The 24,371-nt window shown below is 40.4% G+C and overlaps 1 protein-coding gene across 3 annotated transcripts; it reads left to right on the top strand.

The window, feature by feature from the left end:
• Nucleotides 1-1,971: 1,971 nt before the first annotated feature.
• On the top strand, nucleotides 1,972-20,861 carry jph1b (junctophilin 1b). 3 transcript variants are annotated; one of them, XM_024010100.2, is made up of 6 exons: nucleotides 1,972-2,620; nucleotides 8,332-9,094; nucleotides 12,765-12,883; nucleotides 16,293-16,987; nucleotides 17,174-17,270; nucleotides 19,813-20,861. In XM_024010100.2, the coding sequence occupies exons 1-5, from the start codon at nucleotides 2,242-2,244 to the stop codon at nucleotides 17,252-17,254; spliced, it is 2,037 nt and encodes a 678-aa protein (XP_023865868.1). In that variant the 5' UTR covers nucleotides 1,972-2,241; the 3' UTR covers nucleotides 17,255-17,270; nucleotides 19,813-20,861. The 3 variants fall into 3 exon arrangements, with proteins under 3 accessions (XP_023865868.1, XP_023865867.1, XP_023865866.1); XM_024010099.2 differs by lacking the exon at nucleotides 19,813-20,861 and adding an exon at nucleotides 17,455-17,752; XM_024010098.2 differs by lacking the exon at nucleotides 19,813-20,861 and having other exon boundaries at nucleotides 16,293-17,081; nucleotides 17,174-17,261.
• Nucleotides 20,862-24,371: the final 3,510 nt, after the last annotated feature.

Here is a 24,371-nt window from a genome sequence, read left to right on the forward strand (position 1 = left end):
AATTTTCCATCCTCATGATGCCATCTATTTTGTGAAGTGCACCAGTCCCTCCTGCAGCAAAGCACCCCCTCAACATGAGCTTACCACCCCCGTGCTTCACCGTTGAGAAGGTGTTCTATGGCTTGCAAGCTTCCCCCTTTTTCCTCCAAACACAACGATGGTCATTATGGCCAAACAGTTCAATTTTTGTTTCATCAGACCAGAGGACATTTCTCCAAAAAGTACGATCTTTGTCCCCATGTGGAGTTGCAAACTGTAGTCTGGCTTTTTTATGGAGATTTTGGAGCAGTGGCTTATTCCTTGCTGAGCGGCCTTTCAGGTTATGTCAATATAGGACTCGTTTTACTGTGGATGTAGGTACTTTTGTACCTGTTTCCTCCAGCATCTTCACGAGTTCCTTTGCTGTTGTTCTGGGATTGATTTGCACTTTCGTACCAAAGTACGTTCATCTCTAAGAGACAGAACGCGTCTCCTTCCTGAGCGGTATGGCGGCTGCATGGTCCCGTGGTGTTTATACTTGTGTACTATTGTTTGTACAGATGAACATGGTACCTTCAGGCATTGTGAAATTGCTCCCAAGGATGAACCAGACTTATTTTTCTGAGGTCTTGGCTGATTTCTTTTGATTTTCCCATTATGTCAAGCAAAGATGCACAGAGTTTGAAGGTAGGCATTGAAATACATCCACAGGTACACATCCAACTGACTCAAATGATGTCAATTAGCCTATCAGAAGCTTCTAAAGCCATAACATAATTTTCTTGAATTTTCCAAGCTGTTTAAAGGCACAGTCAACTTAGTGTATGTAAACTTCTGACCCACTGGAATTGTGATACAGTGAATTATACGTGAAATAATCTGTCTGTAAACAATTGTTGGAAAAATGACTTGTGTCATGCACAAAGTAGATGTCCTAACCGACTTGCCAAAACTATAGTTTGTTAACAAGAATTTAGTGGAGTGGTTGTAAAACGAGTTTTAATGACTCCAACCTAAGTGTATGTAAACTTCCGACTTCAACTGTATATATTGTAGACTGTGGCAGGGGAAAAAAGGGGATATGGTTGACATGCAAAGGGAAATATAAGGGTTTGGTTAAGGTTAGGGTTAACCTGTCAATGGGATGCTGGTAAGAAAAGTCCCCTTAATCTCTACCCAGTGGCATATGTATGGTCCAATTTTTATTTTCTATTGAAAATCTACTGTGTTTGCAATGCAGATGAATTATGTGCACACTGACACCCAGTGGTAAGACCTAGAGGCTGCCTGTTGCCATGTCCTGTAGTTTCTAGGCTACAATCTCCTTCAAAAATTATAGCAGGTATTGTAACCTATTAATAGTGTATTTGAGATTTTTTTTAAATAATGATTTAGTCTATGTCTTCTTCTGRCCCAGAAACATTAGTCCAACACCCATCAATGTCCTGATTCATGTATAATGCTGCAGGATATTAGCAGTGCTCAGTAGATGTCCCTGCTTTTTTGAAATCTGTCAGTACATGAGTTTCATCTCTGTGMTGATAAAAGTCCTAGCTTTTAATTCATGTTTGCCACCAACACAACTGGCGAGTTCAACATCGTTATTTGACTGTTGAGATTAATATAATCATATTGTCATCTAATAATAGTCAATGAACACTGATTCCACACCCTAAACTGAATTATTATGAGTCTAACCAGTAACCACAGAACTATAATGAGTGATTCTATTTCTATGGGTTTAACACTCTGATAGAGTTTACACATAGAAAACCTTATGTTATTTTTGATTAGCCTACCTAAAGATACCAATACTATAAGCAATACGGACATATCAAGCAGGGTTATAATTATAATCGATTTAACTTTGAAACCAATATAAGAGCAGATATCATTTATATTTTTGAATTACATAACGTCATGGCATTTCATGTCATTACCCCCCCAACCACTCTCTCTATCTCTCTCTCTCTCTGTTGTGAGAGAGGGAGGAGAGGAGATCATCATAAAATAAACCAGGAGCGATTCTGGCAGCGGTAGTGGCGCTCTCTCTTCTTCCCACATACCGTTTTAGCCGACCACCACAAATCCACACAGTGACAATAATTAATCTCTGCTTGCAACCACAACACCACACCACACTGTCTACCGGACTCTCGCTTCAGTGCTGCTACTTTTCGTTTGAAATACGCTCTGGATTAGCGAGGGACAGCACAATATCCGGGGGCTACCACGACTCGTTCTTCTCCCCTCATAATCTGAATGACGGGCGGACGGTTCGATTTTGACGATGGTGGCACATATTGCGGTGGCTGGGAGGATGGAAAAGCCCATGGGCATGGCGTCTGTACCGGGCCCAAGGGCCAAGGCGAATACTCCGGGTCCTGGAACAATGGTTTTGAGGTAGTGGGGGTGTACACCTGGCCCAGTGGAAACGTGTATCAGGGTTACTGGGCACAGGGGAAACGACACGGATTCGGTGTGGAATCGAAGGGAAGGTGGATTTATCGTGGTGAATGGACTCATGGATTTAAAGGTCGATATGGGGTCCGGCAAAGTCTCCACACGCCTGCCAGATACGATGGGACATGGAGTAACGGTCTGCAAGATGGATATGGAGTTGAAACGTATGGTGATGGAGGTAAGCGTGCCAGTAACAGTTTGTGGTTAGTAGGCTACATGTAAGGCAGTCTCACTTGTTACAGTGTAGCAGGGGGCACATGTTTCCACAAGTGTTTCGTTGTATGTTTATAGTACAGTTGTAGTATAAGAGTTGACTATTTCCATTAATTGCAAAAGATTAGAGTAGAGAAGCCTGCCTGAACTATAGCCAGTGCCACACCACTGAACTCTATTGATATAGGACTGTACTGTTCAGTCAGCGCTGAGCTCTTCCATAACCTAACGTTGAAGGCATACTCCCATAGAGGTCATGGCTAAAAATAGAAATATCACTCAGACACACTTGAAAATCAAAGTGCTTTTTACCCAGGACAGATCTATAGACAACTATTAATCACAGATCTATAGACAACTATTGATCTTTGTTCATTTGTTGCAGTATGGAATTTATTGTACAGTAGTTTCTATAGAAAGTCGTTTTAGAGTTGTGGTTGTTGTTGTTTTCAAAGATTGTGTTGGAGGCGCAGGTGGTCATGAAGTTGTAATGTCAGGCAACCTGGTCTCAGAGCATTTCATATTATTCTGTACTTAAAATCCGAGACACCTCATTTCGTATGATATGTTACGAATTACAATTTGTATTAAATGTTTTGATTTGCAAAACATACAATATGTTACGAATTTGCAAAATTCATTATATGTTATACATTTGCTAGATGTATATGTCACGAATTCAAGCTCGGTGGCTAACGTTAGCTAGCTGGCTAACTCTAGCTAGGCTAGGGGTTAGGGGTTAGGGTTAAGGTTAAGTTTAGGACTTAGGTTAAAGCGTTAGGGTTAGGGTAGGATTAGCTAAAAGGGTTAAGGTTAGGGGAAGGATTAGCTACATGCTAAGTAGTTGCAAAGTAGCTAAAAAGTAGTAAGTAGTTAAAAAGTTGCTAATTAGCAAAAATTGTCCGTGATGAGTTTTGAACTTGTTCACATTATACAGCCACCCATCCACCCCAAACAACCAATCACCCTACTAAGTAACCATACCAAATGTACATTATCATAGTAATTTGACTGTGTTCTAGATTTACATTTACTATGTTAAGTCTAGTCTTTGAGACCAGGCTGTGCCAGGGCACACAAGCATAGTCATACACACACAGTTGCATATAACTTGTAGGTTATATCTATTCCAGAGAAAGAAATCTACTTTTTGCTGATTCATGCATCGATTGATAGGGTTTTATATATTGATTACAGGTGAAAGCAATAATGGATTGTAGGAAAGTCAATAGACATTAGTAGATAATTAAACACACCACAATATCTTACTTCATGCAGTGTGATAGTCAATAGATACGGTAGCATAATACACAAATAACAACATAATAATTAGATTTGCAGAAGATAAAGTGAGCATTGTCTGAGGGCCAGATCCAACAAAACCTGAGCAAACGGTATTAGCCGGTTCCCCCTGAGCAAGCATGGCTTCGAGTGCTTTCTTTTGTGCTTGGAGTCATCTAGTACTCTCATATCACTCACTGGTTCAATTTATAAAGCAAAAAAACACAGTCTGTGAATCAGACAATCTGAAGCAGTGAAAGGTTTGCCTGACGATTCAAACTGAATAATTTAGCTGCTTTATCCTTTGCTACATGCTGTACTTCATTGCGGAGAAAACTAACGTTTGTGTGCGTGGCGTAGCGTTTGGCAGGAGCAAGGAGTTAAGGTAGGCAGGCAAGTAAAAGGTACTCGAGTCATAATAGGATCAGTCAGTTTAGGAATCAGTGGGACAGTGTCACTCAACAAAATATAAATACTAGTCACTGCCTTTCAAAAGTGCCCTAATCTATCCTCCTAATGTGTTAAGATTGATTTTGTTCAGTAACTTAATTGTGTTAAGGCTGATTTATTTCACATATTAAGACAGATGGAGTTATGTTTGGCTTGACTGACAAACTTCCCAATGTCTCAAGTTACATACCTCTTTAAAATAGCACATTCTTCTCTTTGGAAGCAATAATGATGGACAGAGTGGCATATCGCCTTGAGTGCACACCAGAATGCAGTATGTATTTAGAAATGTAGACCCCCTGTAGCTGCTGAAATGGTGGGAAGGCTTGTGATGTGTGGTTTCTTGGCATTTTGCGCTTCCCCCTTCAAACAAATATCTGAATGACAAAAACACAGTTGGAGTGTCAACTGAAGTTGTGATGATGTAAGGTCAGTCAGTGTTACTGTGGGGTTCAACATTACTGTTAAGAGTGTCGCAGGATTGTTTTCTTTTAGAATTAATTTCCACCTTTTCGTGGTTTGAAATTAGCGACTTTTGCCAAACTGCAGGCTTTCCAATGGATCTTGTGTGCAGGAGCATAAGGAAAGCCAAATTAACCCYAATGCCCTATGCACTTGTGGAGATCTGAGAGGATTTGAAAGGTGTAAGCAATATGATAATAGCTCTAACTTTCCCTCTGATAGGCTAGGTGGAAATTTCACTATATTGCTTATACCAATCAAAGTGTATCAGATCTCCACAAGTGCATAGGGCATAGGGTCTAGTGGTTAATTTGGGATTGGGCCGTAGAATGAGTGGCCATAGTCTAAAGTTCCCAGGCCCTCCTTCATTCCACAGCCTGTTTCAGGACAGGTTGTTACTGGGTGGGAGCTCATCTTTGAAAAGTAGGCTAACAGATTTGGACCACTGCACTTGTTGTAACCTCACTTGGCCCTATCTAATCATAGATAAGTATACTCCATAGTAATGCCTTCATCCTTGCCAGGGCCGGCTTCAGCTATAAGCGACATAAGCAGTCGCTTAGGGCCTCCGGCCGCTAGGGGGCCCATGACCACAAAAATGAAATATGTCCCCCTTGATTTTGTCATTCTCACTCAGATATCATATTAACATGCCATAACCCACTGGGCAAAAACTGTTTGAATCAATGTTATTTCCACATAATTTCAACCCCAAAAAATCTATGTGATGACGTTGAATCAACGTGGAAAACTGATTGTACTTGCAGAAAGTCATCAACATAAGGGCATTTCATATTTTTTTCACCCAACTTTTACCCTAAATCCAATGACATGGTGGCATTCGTTGTTGATTACACATTGAATTCACATTAGCTGACAACTCAACAAATGTAAATTAAAAACTAGACGTTGAACTGATGTCTGTGACCAGTGGGAAGTCATGGCAAATGTGTAAAATTGCATGAAATTAGCTTTAAAATGGCAAAATCGTAATTCCCAAACAAACCTCGCTTAGGTCCCCCAAAAGGCTAGGGCCGGCCCTGATCCTTGCCAACTTTCCAAAATCTAAACAAACATTGGAGCACATGACAAGAGAAGGCCACTAACTTTAATTATGTACCAGTGGTAGTGTTACGTCCGTTGTTGGAATGAGACCAAGGTGCAGCGTGGTAGGCGTACATTTTACTTTATTTTTAAAATGACACCAAAAAACAACAAAACACAAAACGAACGTAAAGCTCTGTAGCGCTAAACAGCAACTATACAAAGACAAGATCCCACAAACTCAGGTGGAAAACAGGCTGCCTAAGTATGATCCCCAATCAGAGACAACGATAATCAGCTGCCTCCAATTGGGAACCATACCCGGCCAACAAAGAAATAGAACACCTAGATTGCCCACCCAAATCACACCCCGACCTAACCAAAAAGAGAAATAAAAAGGCTCTCTAAGGTCAGGGCGTGACAGGTAGCTATGCTTTTCGAGTATGTCTACTGCCATAAAGACTGCCTGGTTTGGCATAACGCCAAGAGTATATGAATAGCAAATGATGAAGTGATAGTAATCACGATACAAACAAATACTGAATATGAATCACGTCATGGACGTGGTATCTTGAATGTGGTTTGAAATACACTGCTCAAAAAAATAAAGGGAACACTTAAACAACACAATGTAACTCCAAGTCAATCACACTTCTGTGAAATCAAACTGTCCACTTAGGAAGCAACCATGATTGACAATAAATTCACATGCTGTTGTGCAAATGGAATAGACAAAAGGTGGAAATTATAGGCAATTAGAAAGACACCCCAAATAAGGAGTGGTTCTGCAGGTGGTGACCACAGACCACTTCTCAGTTCCTATGCTTCCTGGCTGATGTTTTGGTCACTTTTGAATGCTGGCGGTGCTTTCACTCTAGTGGTAGCATGAGACGGAGTCTACAACCCACACAAGTGGCTCAGGTAGTGCAGCTCATCCAGGATGGCACACCAATGCGAGCTGTGGCAAGAAGGTGTGCTGTGTCTGTCAGCGTAGTGTCCAGAGCATGGAGGCGCTACCAGGAGACAGGCCAGTACATCAGGAGACATGGAGGAGGCCGTAGGAGGGCAACAACCCAGCAGCAGGACCGCTACCCTCGCCTTTGTGCAAGGAGGAGCACTGCCAGAGCCCTGCAAAATGACCTCCAGCAGGCCACAAATGTGCATGTGTCTGCTCAAACGGTCAGAAACAGACTCCCATGAGGGTGGTATGAGGGCCCGACGTCCACAGGTGGGGGTTGTGCTTACAGCCCAACACCGTGCAGGACGTTTGGCATTTGCCAGAGAACACCAAGATTGGCAAATTTGCCACTGGCGCCCTTTGCTCTTCACAGATGAAAGCAGGTTCACACGCACATGTGACAGACGTGACAGAGTCTGGAGACGCCGTGGAGAACGTTCTGCTGCCTGCAACATCCTCCAGCATGACCGGTTTGGCGTGGGGTCAGTCATGGTGTGGGGTGGCATTTCTTTGGGGGGCCGCACAGCCCTCCATGTGCTCGCCAGAGTAGCCTGACTGCCATTAGGTACCGAGATGAGATCCTCAGACCCCTTGTGAGACCATATGCTGGTGCGGTTGGCCCTGGGTTCCTCCTAATGCAAGACAATGCTAGACCTCATGTGGCTGGAGTGTGTCAGCAGTTCCTGCAAGAGGAAGGCATTGATGCTATGGACTGGCCCGCCCGTTCCCCAGACTGAATCCAATTGAGCACATCTGGGACATCATGTCTCGCTCCACCACCAACGCCACGTTGCACCACAGACTCTCCAGGAGTTGGCGGATGCTTTAGTCCAGGTCTGGGAGGAGATCCCTCAGGAGACCATCCGCCACCTGATCAGGAGCATGCCCAGGCGTTGTAGGGAGGTCATACAGGCACGTGGAGGCCACACACACTACTGAGCCTCATTTTGACTTGTTCTAAGGACATTACATCAAAGTTGGATCAGCCTGTAGTGTGTTTTCCACTTTAATTTTGAGTGTGACTCCAAATCCAAACCTCCATGGGTTGATACATTTGATTTCCATTGATAATTTTTGTGTGATTTTGTTGTCAGCACATTCAACTATGTAAGAAAAAAAGTATTTAATAAGAATRTTTCATTCATTCAGATCTAGGATGTGTTATTTTAGTGTTCCCTTTATTTTTTTGAGCAGTGTACATACAGGTCTGTCTGACTGACAGCAGAATCACCTTACCTGGGTGAGATTAGGTATTGTATATGATTTCAACCTATTCAATGAAAGTTTCCAATATAATAAGGATATTATGTACTTTTAAAGATGTTTCCACTTCAATTGCTTGAATTGTAAAGAGATTCTAATCAACTGTAATATTCTAATTTTGTACCCCAAATGGTTATTTTGTGATCATGACAAAAATGTGTGTTCAGGCTTTTCTTAACCTTTGTATACATTTTTGCAATTTCTTGTTGTCCTAACAGGTACGTACCAGGGGCAGTGGACAGGAGGAATGCGACACGGATATGGTGTGCGGCAAAGTGTACCTTACGGGATGGCTACGGTTATTCGCTCACCTCTTCGAACCTCGCTGGCCTCGCTCCGCAGCGAACAGAGCAACGGCACCGTCCTCCATGCCAACCTCGACCTGTCAGACAGCCTTGCCGGCACCAGAGGAGGCTTTGTTCTCAACTTCCACAGCGAAGGCGAAGGTGAGAAGAAAAAGGGCCTGTTCAGAAGAGGGTCCCTGTTCGGCAGCCTCAGAAACCTCAGAAAGTCTGACTCCAGGTCATCCATATCAAGCAAACGCAGCTCTGCCCGCAGCGATGCCGCCAGCTCCATCAGCCGAATCAGCTCCAGCGATGCCAATTCCACCATCAGCTTTGGAGATGGAGTTGATGAGTACATGACCCTGGAGGACAATGTAGATGCCACCACCACTGAGTCCTACATGGGGGAGTGGAAAAACGACAAGCGGAATGGCTTTGGTGTCAGCGAGCGCACCAACGGGATGAAGTATGAGGGAGAGTGGATGAACAACAAACGCCACGGCTACGGATGCACAATGTTCCCAGACGGCACCAAAGAAGAGGGGAAATATAAAAACAATGTGTTGGCGCGAGGCATCAAGAAACAGCTCATTCCTCTCAAAAACACCAAAACTAAACAGAAAGTGGATCGGGCTGTGGAAGGAGCTATACGGGCAGCAGCTATTGCCAAAACAAAAGTAGAAATAGCCACTTCAAGGTAATCATTTTTTCAATGTGCATGCTTGCGTCTGAAATGACACCCTATTTCCTATGCAGTGGACTACTTTTGACCAGAGCTTCAAGGGCCCTGTTAAAAAGTAGTGCACTATTTTCGGAATAGGGTGCCATTTCGGACGCAGCACATGTTGTGGTGGTGGTGGTGTTGGTGGTGATGGACCCTACTGCTGCGTGGGCTTCCAGGTCAGGTCTGCTGATTGGGTTAGGTTGAATGGCTGACAGGTTGGGATTCTCAACTAGGGTCAGGTTTTTATTGGTGTCACCTTATCCTACCTCTCTCCAACATTCTCCAACTTTCTCCAACGCTCTCTCCATCTTTCACTTTCACTTTCTCTCACACACACACACAAACACACACACACACACACACACACACACACACACACACACACACACACACACACACACACACACACACACACACACACACACACACACACACACACACAGTAAAGCATGTTTTGCACATACATGTGGCACACGTAGCACATGTTACAGACTTAAAGTTCAGATGATGAACTTCAGTACATGGTAAATTCAGACAGTGGCCCAATGACACAATGGAACAATTTGAAACACACTGTAGTGATCCAAATAGTGAGGATCAAATCAAGACAAATCATGGTACAACCATATTGTTCACATCATTGTGAGGGTGTGACCCTGTGACACATGCAATTGTGAATATTGGCAGGTGAGAGACTGTCAACAATTGCAAGAGTTCTATAAAGAATTAGGTTATTAATCAGTGTTCATAGTTGATTGAGCCACATGCTCTTGTTTAAACATATTCAAGACATAAATCTCAGAGATAGCTCAGTCTTAAAAAAGATATCTCAGACCAGAATACTGAGTGTGTATTATAAGCATGGAAATCTGGCTCGTCTGAAATACATTTGATTGCGATCAGGTGGAACCCCGAAACCATACACAGCTGCTTGTTGGACGAAGTCGAGCTCTTTGCTGGAAAACTACATAGAAAATATTGTTCTCCTCGTCTTAGGCCTACATTCTGTGCCTACTGCCTTTTCAAAAGCAAGGGGTGGCAATGAGTAATTTGCCAGGGCATGGAATAGCAAGGAGAAAGCTGTTGAACTTTTGAAGTGGTAGTTCTCTTAGACACCCACATCAACTTGAGCCAGCCAAGTAATATCTCTGGTTCATGTTAGAACATGTGAGATAGCTAATATGAAGTACAAAGTCATGGTCTATGAAGTCCTTATGACATGGGTTGGACTTAGAATTATTCCAAATAAAGTTAAAGTTGAATCAGAAATAAAGACTCAAGAGAGAAGAAATTGCAACCATATTGTTAGTAGGCTATCACTTCTTTCAATGCTTCATTAAACAATACTATTAATTAAACTGCGCTATTGTCCTTTGAATGCAATGCACAGAGATATACTACCATGTGAAACACCCACCCCCTATCTGTTTACAGTATCAAAATAGTCACTTCATTGCCGTATCATGCCCACCCATCCCCCCTTCCTTGTAATCTTCTTGGATGAGAATCCATCATTAGCATGTTCTTTATCCTGATTTTCTGGCATCTGTATACATTTTAATGAGGGCTCTCATATCTAGGCTCACCATCACAGCAACTCCTCCTGTCATGAAATAGAAATATGTCCCTGCAGCGGCAGAATGTCTAAAATGAATGTCTCTGCCTTTGAAGACTGTTATGTGGCTGAGTTGATAAGTGTGGTAAGAGCTTTGGAACGTGCGGACCGGGTTCGGCTTGCGTCATTTTTCCCGTCATCTGGGTGGAAGCCCAGGGGAGCGAATGAGAGAGGGAGGGGGTGAAAGAGAAAGAGGGAGAGACGAAGGAGGGCAAGCAGTTCCTAGACCAGACCGGACGGTGTGTGCTAGCTCTGCTCTCCTCACATGTAAAGCCAGCAGCCTCTAGTGTGTCAGTCAGCACTGAGCTCTGACTAAATAAGGCAAGGCAGGACTTATCAACACCTGACAGGAATACAGCCTAGCAGCAGCAGCTGAGCTGATACTGTAGCCCTTCTCTGTCCCACCATCCACTATCATCTGTTGGATTACCCAGTCAGTCTATCTGGCTGGGAATAGGTGTTGGGTAGGTGGTTTATTGCTCATCTTCCCTCCGAGCTCTCCTAGACTTGCTAACAAGCTCCCATTTAAGCTTCTTAAACTTGGTTCAAGTCGCATTTTTCTAATGTGCCCTCGCTCGCTCTCTTTTCTCCCCGAGCCATGTGATTTGGTGTAGCCTATGGCCCCAGGTTTGAAAGCTTTCAGGAAGCCTACATGAAATCGTATGATGATATAAGTATAACTTGTTGTACTCCTCATTGTACAGTACTGTAGCTATGTGACCCCATGGGCGGGTTAGTGCACGATGACTCAATCAAATATTTGTCAAATTCTCTCTATAACAGATTAATGGCATGATTCATTCAACAGCACATCTGCACTATATGCATATGGAGTTCACATGGTTCACAGTGATTCACTGACTGCGAAACTGTCAGATGTCTACATGAGACAAAGCCAATTGCACATAATAAAGACTTTCCTCAATGCACAATGTAAGCTTCTGTAGCCATGTGCCCCCTAAAGTTGTTAAAATGCAACTGCATAGTCAGTAGTTGAAAAAAAGAGAACGTCCACACTTCAAATGAAGGTTAAAAAAGCATACGTTTTATTCAATTGCAGACAAGGACCACATTTTTTGCACTTGTCAGCTTAATCGGTTTCAAATACTCATTTTTATCCACCTTCATTTGAAAAGTTAAGACTTTCTCAAAGTTGTTGAAAGGATACATTCAGTTCAAGAGACACCATGTAAATCCTCCTGTACTCCTCTGTATTCAGAGGCCCTGGATGACACTCATACAGACAGTTGTATAACCAACTACCTCTTATTGAACTGTTTATAAAGAAACACTATTGAATTAATCTTGTACCATTGAAATACTGTACATCTTGATAAGTATAAAGATGTATATCACAGTATTCTGTATGTTAATGCATGTAAATAGTTTGTTTTGAAAACAATTTTACTTGAGCGAAAGGAAGTAAATGCAACACAAATATCTAACTTGAAAAAAAGTTTAATCAGAAATTACAAAAATGATGGTTGTGATGAATGACACAATGCCTGCTATTGAATATCACACAGTGGATATGCATGTCAAGCCATTTAATGTTTGCAACATGCATTTTACTGCTAAGAGCATGAAACTGCACGATAACCATACTATTTTATTATTTAATTCTCTACTTCTAATATTATTTCATGTTGGCAAAACCTTTGGCTCCAACAATATTTATTGGGAACACTGTAGCACCACTGATCTCTCCAGTCTCAACCCTATAAGACACTAAAGACAGTGTCTATCTGGAAGGCCCAGARCCATGTAGGTCATTCTTCACCCTCCCAGACCTGACTTCAAGTAGTATTTGAAATATTTTGTATAATTTAGCTGTGTCTGATTGGGCTTGTCTGGAGAAATAAAACCAATGGAACAGTCCCAAAAGTGCAAACTCTGTCGCTCTTGGACTCTCAAACAACATGCTCAAACAAATGCTAAAAGTATTTAAAAGTAAACAAATTGTATTTGAACCCAGGTATGTACCCTTCCAAGTCTAACCGGCTCTAATTCTGCTYTGCCTTCATCCAGAACGGCTCACGCCAGGACTAAAGGTGATGCTGCTGACCAGGCCGGTCAGTCAGCCAGTCAGGACTCAGACATCGCCAGGGCAGTGGCCAGGGAACTGTCTCCCAACTTCCATCAGCCAGGTAAACCAACGTACCCAACCTACCCAACCAGACCCCAGCATCTATTTATCTCACAGCCCCTTGTTATAATCGCCTTTGTCCAATGCCTTTTGTGTCTGGGTTGTGTGTTTTTCTTTATTTTCCGTCTGGGGCAGATGTATATGCAAATGTACCAAATGTAAATGAAAATCTGTTTAGGGAGGAATATAATTAGCATAATTTACCTTGGGGTCTTTTTCATCCTCAGAAAAATACAAGGTCAGTGTTTTTTGGGATAACAAGTGTCACATATTTATGAGTACAATATTTTATATTACAGTGAACATGTTTCTGCGGCATCGATGTACAGTCAGGTCCATAATTATTGTCACCCTTGGGCAAAAAAGACTAAACAAGACTGTATAAAATAAATAATACAAATACTGAACTATGATGTACTGTATAAGAAAAGGGGAAATTATATAATTTTATACTCATACAATTACTCAGAGAAAGAGATTTTGCTTCAAGGGAATTTTAAAAAATCTACAAAAGATAGGGTTAACAATGATTGGCACCTCTGTTTTCAATACTCCAGCACCCTCCCCCTGCGAGGATAACACTGAGCCTTTCTCTAAAATGTTTTTATTCGATTGGAGAACACATTGGGAGTGATCTCAGACCATTCCTCCATACAGAATCTTTCCAGATCCTTGATATACCCAAATCCACCACTGGTGTGTGTGGCCAAAGAGCTCTATTTTTATGTATTCTGACCATAGCACCGCCTGGAGTTAAACTGCATGGCACTTGTATTGGAACTGGTGCAATGCTCAGATGACATGAAAATAGAGCTCTTTGGCCACACATACCAGTGGTGTGTTTGGTGTTGAAAAACAGAAGCATATGCAGTAAAATACCTTATACCTACGGTAAAATATGGTGGTAGATCTTTGATGTTATTGGGCTATTTTGCTGCCTCTGGTCTCGGGGCCCATGTTAAGGTCAACGGGGTCATGAACTCTACCAAGTACCAGGAAACTTTAACCAAAAACCTGGTTGCCTCTGCCAGGAGGCTGAAACTTGGCCACAAGTGGTACTTCCAGCAAGACAATAACCCCAAGCACAAATCAAAATTGTTAACTGATTACAAAATCAACATTTTGCATCTCAGTCTCTGGACTTGAAACCCATTGAAAACCTGTGGTTTGAATTGAACAGGGCAGTCCATAAGCACAGATGAAGGATATCAAGGATCTGGAGAGATTATATATGGAGGAATGATCTAAGATCCCTCCCAGTGTGTTCTCCAATCTCATAAAATATTTAAGAAAAAGGCTCAGTGTAGCTATCCTCACAAGGTGAGGGTATTGAAAACAGGGATGCCAATAATTTTGACCCCTATCTTTTAAAGCTTTTTAAATTACTTGTTAAACAAAATCTATTTCTCTGAGCAATTGTAAAATAAAATAATATAATTTCTAAATGTTCATATTCATCAAGGGTGCCAATCATTTTGGATCTGGCTGAATGTCTACATCGTACGGCACAGCATATTCTTGTACAAATGTAAAATATTTTTTCAGCTTTTGTCAGCCTGCTTAGTTTTGTAAGAGGGTGGTTCTTCAGTGTGATCAGAGACTGTAGTGTTCGTGTTATGGTCTCATGCATGTTTAACTCCTGTATGCATGTAGGTCTGTGGTCTTATGTCATCGTTGGGCATTCCTCTTTTTACCACATGGTCTTGCTCAGGTCTGGACCATATAGGCTCTTTAAACCTTATACACTTGACCTGACACCAGGATAGTGTATATCACCGACTATTAATAATCATGTTCCATAACCAGCCAACATGTTCCATAGCCAGCCAGCTTGCAAGCTCACAGTTTACTATAGCATACTACAGTACTTACTATAGAATTCTGTAGTAAACTGTACTATACTGTTGAATACTATACTACACACTGTAGTATCCYTCGATCATGTGTAATATTTACTATAGCATTTTGTAGTATACTGTAGAATACTATAGTAAATACTACAGTATTATCCCCCTCAGAAAAACTGTAGTAAATATTAATGAAATATCAGCAAAAGCACTACACTGTTTTTTTACTGTAGTAAATAGTACAGTATTTCCTTTGCATATACCCTGCCCTTTCCCCTCCCCCATATCCCAACTTGTGCTACCCATAAGTGAGAAACTTACATGCCAAGTATACACCACATGTTGTGTTCCCTATGGTTGTAGAAAACTCTCCGTTCAGACTCTAGTCCTACCTACCTACAAAATGTGCTCCTTTAGTATTTCTCCAGTAGGTTTCCTCAAGGAAACTTCTATGTCAAATATGATCAAACAAAAATACTTTAGTAAATACAGTAATGTCCCCCAAAACACTACAGTAAATACTACAGTACACAAAAACAGAACAGTAAAAACTACAATATATTACAGTCCACAAAAACACTACAGAAATTACTATATTATATACTGCTATTTTTTTTGCTACAGTATTTATACTATAGTATTCTGTAAACACTACAGTGACTACTACAGTAAASCCAGCAAAAAACACTACAGTGAATACTACAGCATTCCTACTATAGTATTTTTTTATGTGCGCTGTTCTCTTTTATTTAAATAATTTCTTAGTACTGTTTGTTAATGCCATATAAATGTCTTATTAACAATGATTTATATTTGTGATTTGATTGGCTTTTCATGAACAACTGATGAGTTTGTAGAGATTTAGTAAGGGATCATAGCACTTTGATGCTATTAATAGTATAATAAATATTATGAACCATGAAACATACACTGCTGCCATCTAGTGGACAAAATCGAAATTGCGCCTGGGCTGGAATAATACATTATGGCCTTTCCCTTGCATTTCAAAGATGATGGTACAAAAAAAAACTCMAAAAAACGCAAGTTTTTTTCTTTGTATTATCTTTAACCAGATCTAATGTGTTATATTCTCCTACATTAATTTCACATTTCCACAAACTCCAAAGTGTTTCCTTTGAAATGGTATCAAGAATATGCATATCCTTGCTTCAGGTCCTGAGCTACAGGCAGTTAGATTTGGGTATGTCATTCTAGGCAGAAATTGAAAAAAAGGGTCAGATCCTTATTAAGGAACAAATACTCCATATGTTAAATCATGGACGCAGAAAAGGCATCCTAACCATGATATAACTCACAGTGAATAAATGTGAATTTATGATTTACCAAAAGCAACACAAAATAATATTTAGGTGTATGTTTATATCCGTATCTGAAATTGGGATTCAGCCCTAAATGCTTGTTGAGGGGGGAAAAAACTAATTTGTGTTGATTGTGATATAAACACATGGCATTAATTCAAACATTGTGATATATTAGATCACTGTTTACATGGACTTAGTATAGCTAAAGACTGTATGATAATAATGTCCTTCCATTTTCTAGGCCCTGATTATATAAAGCAGAGGTTCAATGAGCCTATTGAACCTATTGTCCAAGAGGAGAAGAAAGAGAAGTCCCCCTCAAGTAGCCCTCATTTCTACCGTAAAGGCACAACCCCAGACCACTCTCCCACTGCGACTCCCCAGCCCTCTCCCCCACCAACACCCCCACCAGCGCCAGTCCCAGAGCCCAAGAAGAGCTTATTCAGCAAGCTCACCCCCAAGCCAGGGAAAGAGAACAAAACCCCTTCAGCAGAGAGCCAGGCCCCGGTAATCACAAAGGCAGTGTCTAAGACATCGTTGAAACAGGAAGTAAGACAAGAAGTGCCTCCTCAACCGAAAACGTTCAAGATGGCGGAGTCGGTCCCCGTCAGCCCTGGCAATGGACAGCTGCACACTGACACTGAGTACCACGGCTACTACATGAAGGCAGACGTGAAGATCCCCCCAGATGAACCTGAGGGAGTAGAGGAGGAGCATGTTACCCCGTCGACCTTCGCCCAGATGCCACAGCCCGCAAAACCTATGGCGCAATACAGGACACCCACCCCAAAACCTGGAGCGCCAAAGTCAGCAGCCAAAGAAAGCAAACCTGAGCTAACACTTAAGAAACAAGATTCGTATAAGCCAAAAAGCCTAGCAGAAACTAGGAAACAAGCCAGYTTGGAGATCACCACGGATTTCGTAGAGGAAGAGTCAGTAAGTAACTCATACTGTATGATGATGAAAATGGGAAAACTGAAGCAAAGAGAAAGAAAGGTGTCATTTCAGAACAACGTATGAAACATCAAAGGTAGTCTCATATTTTCTGTGATAATGCCTAGCTAACTTTCAAATGCTGTTATTGAAATGTTCTCCTGAAGCTTTGTCTTTCCTACTTCACAGGGTCCTAACTCAATACTGGTTGCCCTTGTAATGCTGTTGAATATTGGTCTAGCAATAATTTTTGTCCATTTTTTAACCTGACGGAATCTGAACTGAGGTAAGAGTCAGCTTAATAACATCTATTCAGATGTTATGAATTGTAGAGCATTGTGATACAGTTGTTTTTTCCCCATTACATTTTAAAGTGTAAATTGCAAGTTTTACATGACATATTAAGATACAGATAAGCCTGAATGTGATTCAACATAACTATTAACCCTCTAACTGTTTTGACCCTTCAGTGAACTCATCAAAACTAGTGGCATAGGTCCCTAACTCTCTGCATTTGCGTCAACGGCCTTTAAAAATGGCGCCGGTCAAGCACAGACACAGGCAAAGGAGGACTGTAAATAGAGTGAAACATTGGAGAAAGATGAGACCAGGACCATTCGGCCTAGACGCTGCCCAGTTTCGCTGGCGATGATTTGTGACTCGCATTGGTTCTGTGAAAGCTGAAGCAAGCAGTCGTTGGGAAAGCAACAAAAAAACAATCTGCTGATCCAAGCTGTTACCCAGTCAAGTGCGTTGCCACTCATATGCCCTGACGGGGGATGTGGAGGGGGGTGGGGGGGATATGTTCAGAGATGCACTTTTAGTTGACAGAAGCTAACAGCTGCCTTACTATTTTACCATCTGACGTTTAGTGGGAGATGCAGTGCACAAGGCTGCCAGAGGAATGTGTTTCGACAGACTTTGCTGCCTTGGAGGTGCGTCTCGGTGTGTCTCAGTGTTCACTATACTATTCACTTGGTCGATAAGAAATCATACATGTTTCGAAGTGGCACTCACCAGTCTTATTCCATTCCCACTGCTAAAACCTTGTCTAACTTCTCATGTTAGAAGATGCTTGTGCATGGGGCTGTTTCAAGTGCATCTGTTTTATGTATTAGTTAGTAACTGTTAGGTTTTCATATTTTTTTCCCTTTGTCTGTTTATCCTTAGGTATTACAAATGATTAAGATAAGATAGTATTTATTTAAGTCTAGTCCATGCATTTCTCAAACTTTTTGAAGATCCTTCAAATTCAAAGGAATTTCCATAAAGCCTATGTACACAAAACAGTTCATTTGAAAGAAATTGCAACATTTAATTCCAGTTATTGTGAGACATATTTCTAAATAGATCAAATTTGAGAGTAATTTATATGCATTGAAGTAGTTTTGACTAACCAGCTATTGGCTGGAGGCTGGCTACATATAACACAAACTTATGAGATGACATAGTTAACCAACACTGTGATAAAAAAGTAGACTTAATTTGAAGATTTTAGTAATTTAGAGCTAAATTTGGATATTGAATCACTTTCCGACTGATTCAATAAAACATATATCTATTATCTATCTATCTTCTATCTATCTATCTATCTATCTATCTTATCTATCTATCTATCTATCTATCTATCTATCTATCTATCATACTATCTATCTATCTATCTATCTATCTATCTATCTATCTATCTATCTATCTATCTATCTATCTATCTATCTATCTATCTATCTATCTATCTATCTATCTATCTATCTATACAGCCAGTGATAAAGTTAGTTGACATGGCTAGTCATTCACACAGTGTACTTTATGCACACTGACCCTACAGTATATTGCACCAAATTGGTTGCTTGTAATTTGATTGATTTTAAGGCAAAGGACTGTAGTTGTGGGAGTGGTTTGCACTTGCAGATAGATTTTGCCAGTTTTTCTTGTGCAATCAAGGATCAATGTGCAAACATTTTTTAGTCTAAAGTGTTTTGTGAAATAAAGGCATAATGGTTCATTTTCAAATAGAAGGATATGACTTTCCAATTTCTTATTTTTTTTCCTATTTTGTAGGAAATATGATTTATTGCCACATGAATATAACATACACAGTAGATTGGCACATGAAGAGAATACATAAGAATAAAGTGATTTGTTTGGTTTGAATTTAATTAGAAAATATGCAGTTGCATCTGGTAGAATAATGTTGAGGAATTGTTAGATTTTTTWAAATCTGTGTGCACGGGTTGGTTGGTTGATGCATGTCAAATTGTTTCCTTAATAGTTTGGCGTCTTTAATTTGGCCAAGCCAACACCACAGCTAGCCTACCAACACTGGACCTCATACTTACTAACTTGCACGGTTGTGAAAGCAGCCCAATGCTCGAAACCTACTCCGCAATAACACCTTGTTATGTGTGTTGAATACATTCAGGTAGAGTAAATGGTTGGCTAAATGTCATAACATTAGCATGACGTTCCAGTTTACTTTGGATAAGACAGTAGAGAGAGTCATTGTCTTAAATATGTGAAAGTCTAATTACTGTATTCAATGTCATCAATATATTATTTTATTTTTGTTGTGACTAGTTAGCTAAGCATGCATATTCGGTTTTATTTTTTGAATAATAAATATGTTCTGTTTGCTCAGTTAAAATAGAATGAAATGTATTATATATTTATAAAACTGTACATTTTGGTAAACTGTTTGATAGGTGTAGGAGATGCATTTTCACTGGTTATGGTAACATTTCCATTGCAACAATGCTGAGAGTATGGTATGAGGAGGATGTGAAGGATGCATCAGTTGGATTTCAGGGCAGTAACATTGAGATGTTTTACAGAGGTTTGGTCAGACAGACTGCCACAGAGAGTATGTGAGATTGGAAGAAGAAAGCATCAGAAGGGGAAATGGCTCCAGATATGTTTATTACTACTTTTCTGAATGTAAAGTAATAAAGAACATTTAGAGCACAGAGTTAAAGGGCAATTCCGTCACTTTTCCACCTCATATTCATGATCACTTGCACCATACCACCCACTGGGCACAGATGTCAAGTCGACGTCTTTTCCACGTTGGTTCAACGTAATTTCATTGAAATGACATGGAAACAATGTTGATTCAACCACTGTGTGCCCAGTGGGCAGTGTCTACATATATGAAAACGGTGCATTTCTATGATCCGTGTTTAAAAAGAGGAAATGCCTAAAAAATGCTTCTCTGTGACATCACAGGGTAGGACTAAAAGTAAGAAAAACTGTGATTTTCAAAACTTGTAACGAGTTTGTAGCCAGAGGGAGGGTATTTTCTTGCTCCCAACGTCAACACAAATCTCATAGTGTTTGAAAATCACTGTTTTTAAAATGTCTTAACTTTTGATGTCATCAGGTGGAACTTTTTACTTCATATTTTTTTCTACTAAATATAGAAATGTGCCGTTTCCACATCTGTAGACACTGGTATTGTGCTGGAGATAATKAAAATGAGCTTGAAAAGTGGGTGGAGTTGCCCTTTAAAGAGCACAGGCAAAGTTCAAAGTTGAAATAACCACGATGAATGATCAATCATTTATTTTTCTTGTCTAAACTGTATTTGCACACAGCTATGTATAAGGCTATTTTCTACTAATTGTACCTGATGCTACATACATTTTTTGCCCAAAATTCTGAGCTGTTATTACTGTTTAAAGGCAAAGTAACAGTCTATTTATGTATGATTGTATTTTTCTAAAATGTTCTAAACTATATATTGGAAAACCAGCCTGTACACTTTTGGAAAATGTAACTTACAATTTGATAGCTATTTTTAATTTGTGATTTTAATATCAATTCAATATTTGTGAACTGCTGTCAGGAATGTAACTGAATACAAAATAAACAACATTAAGCTATATTGGACAATTTTGTTTTGATATTTATGTACTTCTGACCACAATGACTTAATGAATTTTGGGGCAGTTGTCACTGTCCGATTTTCTGTGTGATCTTGTGTGAGTGGTGGCCAGTTTTTTTCTGTCCTTTATCAGAAGTTGGATCAGTGAAGGTAAGGAGGTTATCTGAAAAGAGACACATCAGATTTGACAATGGATCTAAAGGTGTTAATACTCAAACGACAATGATATTCCAGTCAGTTGTTGACGTTGTATGTTTTATAGTTCTCACTCCAACACCCTGACATAACACTTTGAATTGTCTCTTGTTTTCACTCAAGCATACTGATGTAATACTTCAAATGATTAAACTTCTTATTAACACTGGTGGTCAGAGGAAAGGGGGAATTCCCATTTGCTTACATTGATTTGCCATAGCAGCAGGCATACTATTTAAATTAAGAGCAGTCTAACCTCCCTGAGTGTAAAAATTGTCCCTTGTCTGAGGGATTTCTGCAGTTATCCTGAGACTAAAATAGTGTACAACAGCTGCTGCTGGTAGAGTGTCACATTTGAAAGCCCTAGAAGAGGTTGTGGATTTCTTTCTGTATGTACTCTGCTCACATCGCAGTGTGTATGAGTGAATGGAAGGAACGTCACTGACAAATTGTTTTTGTTCCATTCTATTTGTGTTTCCAGACAACCTCTGTAAGGGACAGTGGTTCAGAGGAAATGGCCCCAAATAATGAMTGTATTGCAGCCATGGCAACTCATACTGTTCCTCTAGGGGAGAGAGCCTACTGAGAGTCCATTAGCTTTTGAAGCACTACAACGTTTCCCACTTAAGAATAGTATTCTAATTTTCCATTTTTTTCAATTATGTCTCCAATTTTCTCAACAGTTATTACGCCATTACTCCAAGCATAAGCCTGGACTGGTAGACCATACTGATATCACAACAGGAGTATTATTAAAAATACATTTGTGCATACACTAACCACAAGGAACACGTTAGAATGTGAAAATACACATGGAAACTGGAGAAAAAAAAAGTAGGATTCTTGCTGATTCTGGCATTGCATCAATTAACTTATGCCAGAAACAGAATTGCATATTGCACTTACACTTTGTTGGAAGGAGACCTGTTTCAGACAATAAATCCTATGCAGGTGTTATATTTTTCCSAAATGCACTCCCAATCAACAATCTCTTAATGAATCTACTTGATAGTACTGCGCTCATCAGATATTTGGTCTCGACTGAGGTCTCGTAATGTATAGTCGTAAATGTATAGTCCGTGCGCAATTTCAGATATATTTTTGTGGGAATAGACAAGGATTAACAGTGTTGGTTACAGTTGCTGGCATGTGAATGGGAGACAGTGTCAAATCCCAATCATCTCCAACTATACACACACTCATATTTCAAGTTAATATATACCTTAAAATCATATTAAAAGTAAATAAATGAATATCAACACACATTTCACATGTATTCATTAGTTGAATGTGTTCCATGCTCGGAAAAAGTTGCATCTACTATGCCCTGGTCAAAAGGGCAGCCGTTACACCTGTAATACATGTATTACAGGTGTAATAGAGCTAAATTGAGGGGGTCAGCGCTCTGAGGTCGTCCCGTCCGCCCAGTGGCACCTGCTCTTCCCCGTCAGCAGCGCAACATTGCACCCACCCAACGGCTGCCTGCGGGCTGTTTGCTGCCTCTTCAAACCCAGCTAGACTGTCAAGTTCCTCACAGCCAAGGCCCACTTATATATAGACCACCTTGTTGGATTGCCACAACCAAGTACGTCATTCAGTTACATATGGTTTCACCTGGCAGGCAAGGGCTCTAGCATTGCAATTAAATAAACACAGGCTGAATATCATTATCATTGTTACTAACAAGAGGAAGGAGCTGCAGCTACTGCTTAATTCAAATCATGTCATATGACAAGAGCAGAGATATGTTAGCCCTTAAATTAGATCTCAAAAACATTGTTAAATTAAATCAATGACCCAAACATTTGTGGCAATGTTCCCTAGCAATCACACACAACATACCAAACATTTGCAGTAACATATACACAGCCAATTTAACTGATCATTACAATTATATCAAAAAGGTCCCAGACAGTAGTGTGTCCTGGAGTTTTTATATCTGAATATTGCTCCATCCTTTCATGTTTGGTTAGAGCAGTGCATACAGAAATCAGATCTGTTTCAGGTCAGTTCCTCAATGAATGACAATACTCAGCAGCTGATAATGTGCATCCCCATGAGTCACAGCGGAGGACCAAAATGTTCGGCTGGTAGGCTTGGGTGAGGAGTTAGGGAGGAGGTAGTGTCTCAGGGCTTTCCTTTCTGGCTGATCCTCACAGGCTGAAAATACAGTGCCTTCAGAAAGTATTCACATCCCTTGACTTTTTCCACATATTTTTTAATGGCTACCTCATCTCTGTACCCCACACATACAATTATCTGTAAGGTCCCTCAGTCGAGCAGTGAATTTCAAACACAGATTAAACCACAAAGACCAGGGAGGTTTTCCAAAGGGCACCTATTGGTAGATGGTGCCCTTTGGAAAAAAAAAAAGAAAAAAAAGCAGACATATAATATTACTTTAAGCATGGTGAAGTTATTAATTACACTTTGGATGGTGAATCAATACACCCAGCCACTACAAAGATACATGTGTCCTTCCTATCTCAGTTTTCAGAGAGGAAGGAAACCGCTCAGGGATTTCAACATGAGGCCAATGGTGACTTTCAAACAGTTACAGAGTTGAATGGCTGTGATAGGAGAAGACTGAGGATGGATCAACAACTTTGTAGTTACTCCACAATACTAACCTAATTGACAGAGTGAAAAGAAGGACGCCTGTACAGAATACAAATATTCCAACACATGCATCCTGTTTGCAACAAGGCAGTAAAGTAATACTGCAAAAAATGTGGCAAAGCAATTCACTTTTATAAAGTGTYATGTTTGGGGCAAATCTAATACAACACATTACTGAACACCACACTCCATATGTTCAAGCATAGTGGTGGCTGCATCATGTTATGGGTATGCTTGTAATCTTTAAGGACTGGGGAGTTTTTCAGGATAAAAAAGAAACGGAATGGCGCAAAGCACAGGCAAAATCCTAGAGGGAAACCTGGTTCAGTCTGCTTTCCACCAGACACTGGGAGATGAATTCACCTTTCAGCATGACAATAACCTAAAACACAAGTCCAACTATATACTGGAGTTGCTTACTAAGACAACATTGAATGTTCCTGAGTGGCTTAGTTACAATTTTGACTTAAATCAGTTTGAAAATCTATGGCAAGACTTGAAAATGTCTATTTAGCAAATCAACAACCAACTTGACAGAGCTCGAATACATTTTTTAAGAATAATGTGCAAATATTGTACAATCCAGGTATGCAAAGCTTAGAGACTTACCCAGAAAGACTCACAGCTGTAATTGCTGCCAAAGGTGATTCTAACATGTATTGACTCAGGGTTGTGGATACTTTCTGTATTTAATTT

The sequence above is a fragment of the Salvelinus sp. IW2-2015 genome, linkage group LG19, assembly GCF_002910315.2.
Source record: "Salvelinus sp. IW2-2015 linkage group LG19, ASM291031v2, whole genome shotgun sequence".
Taxonomy (NCBI): Eukaryota; Metazoa; Chordata; class Actinopteri; order Salmoniformes; family Salmonidae; genus Salvelinus; species Salvelinus sp. IW2-2015.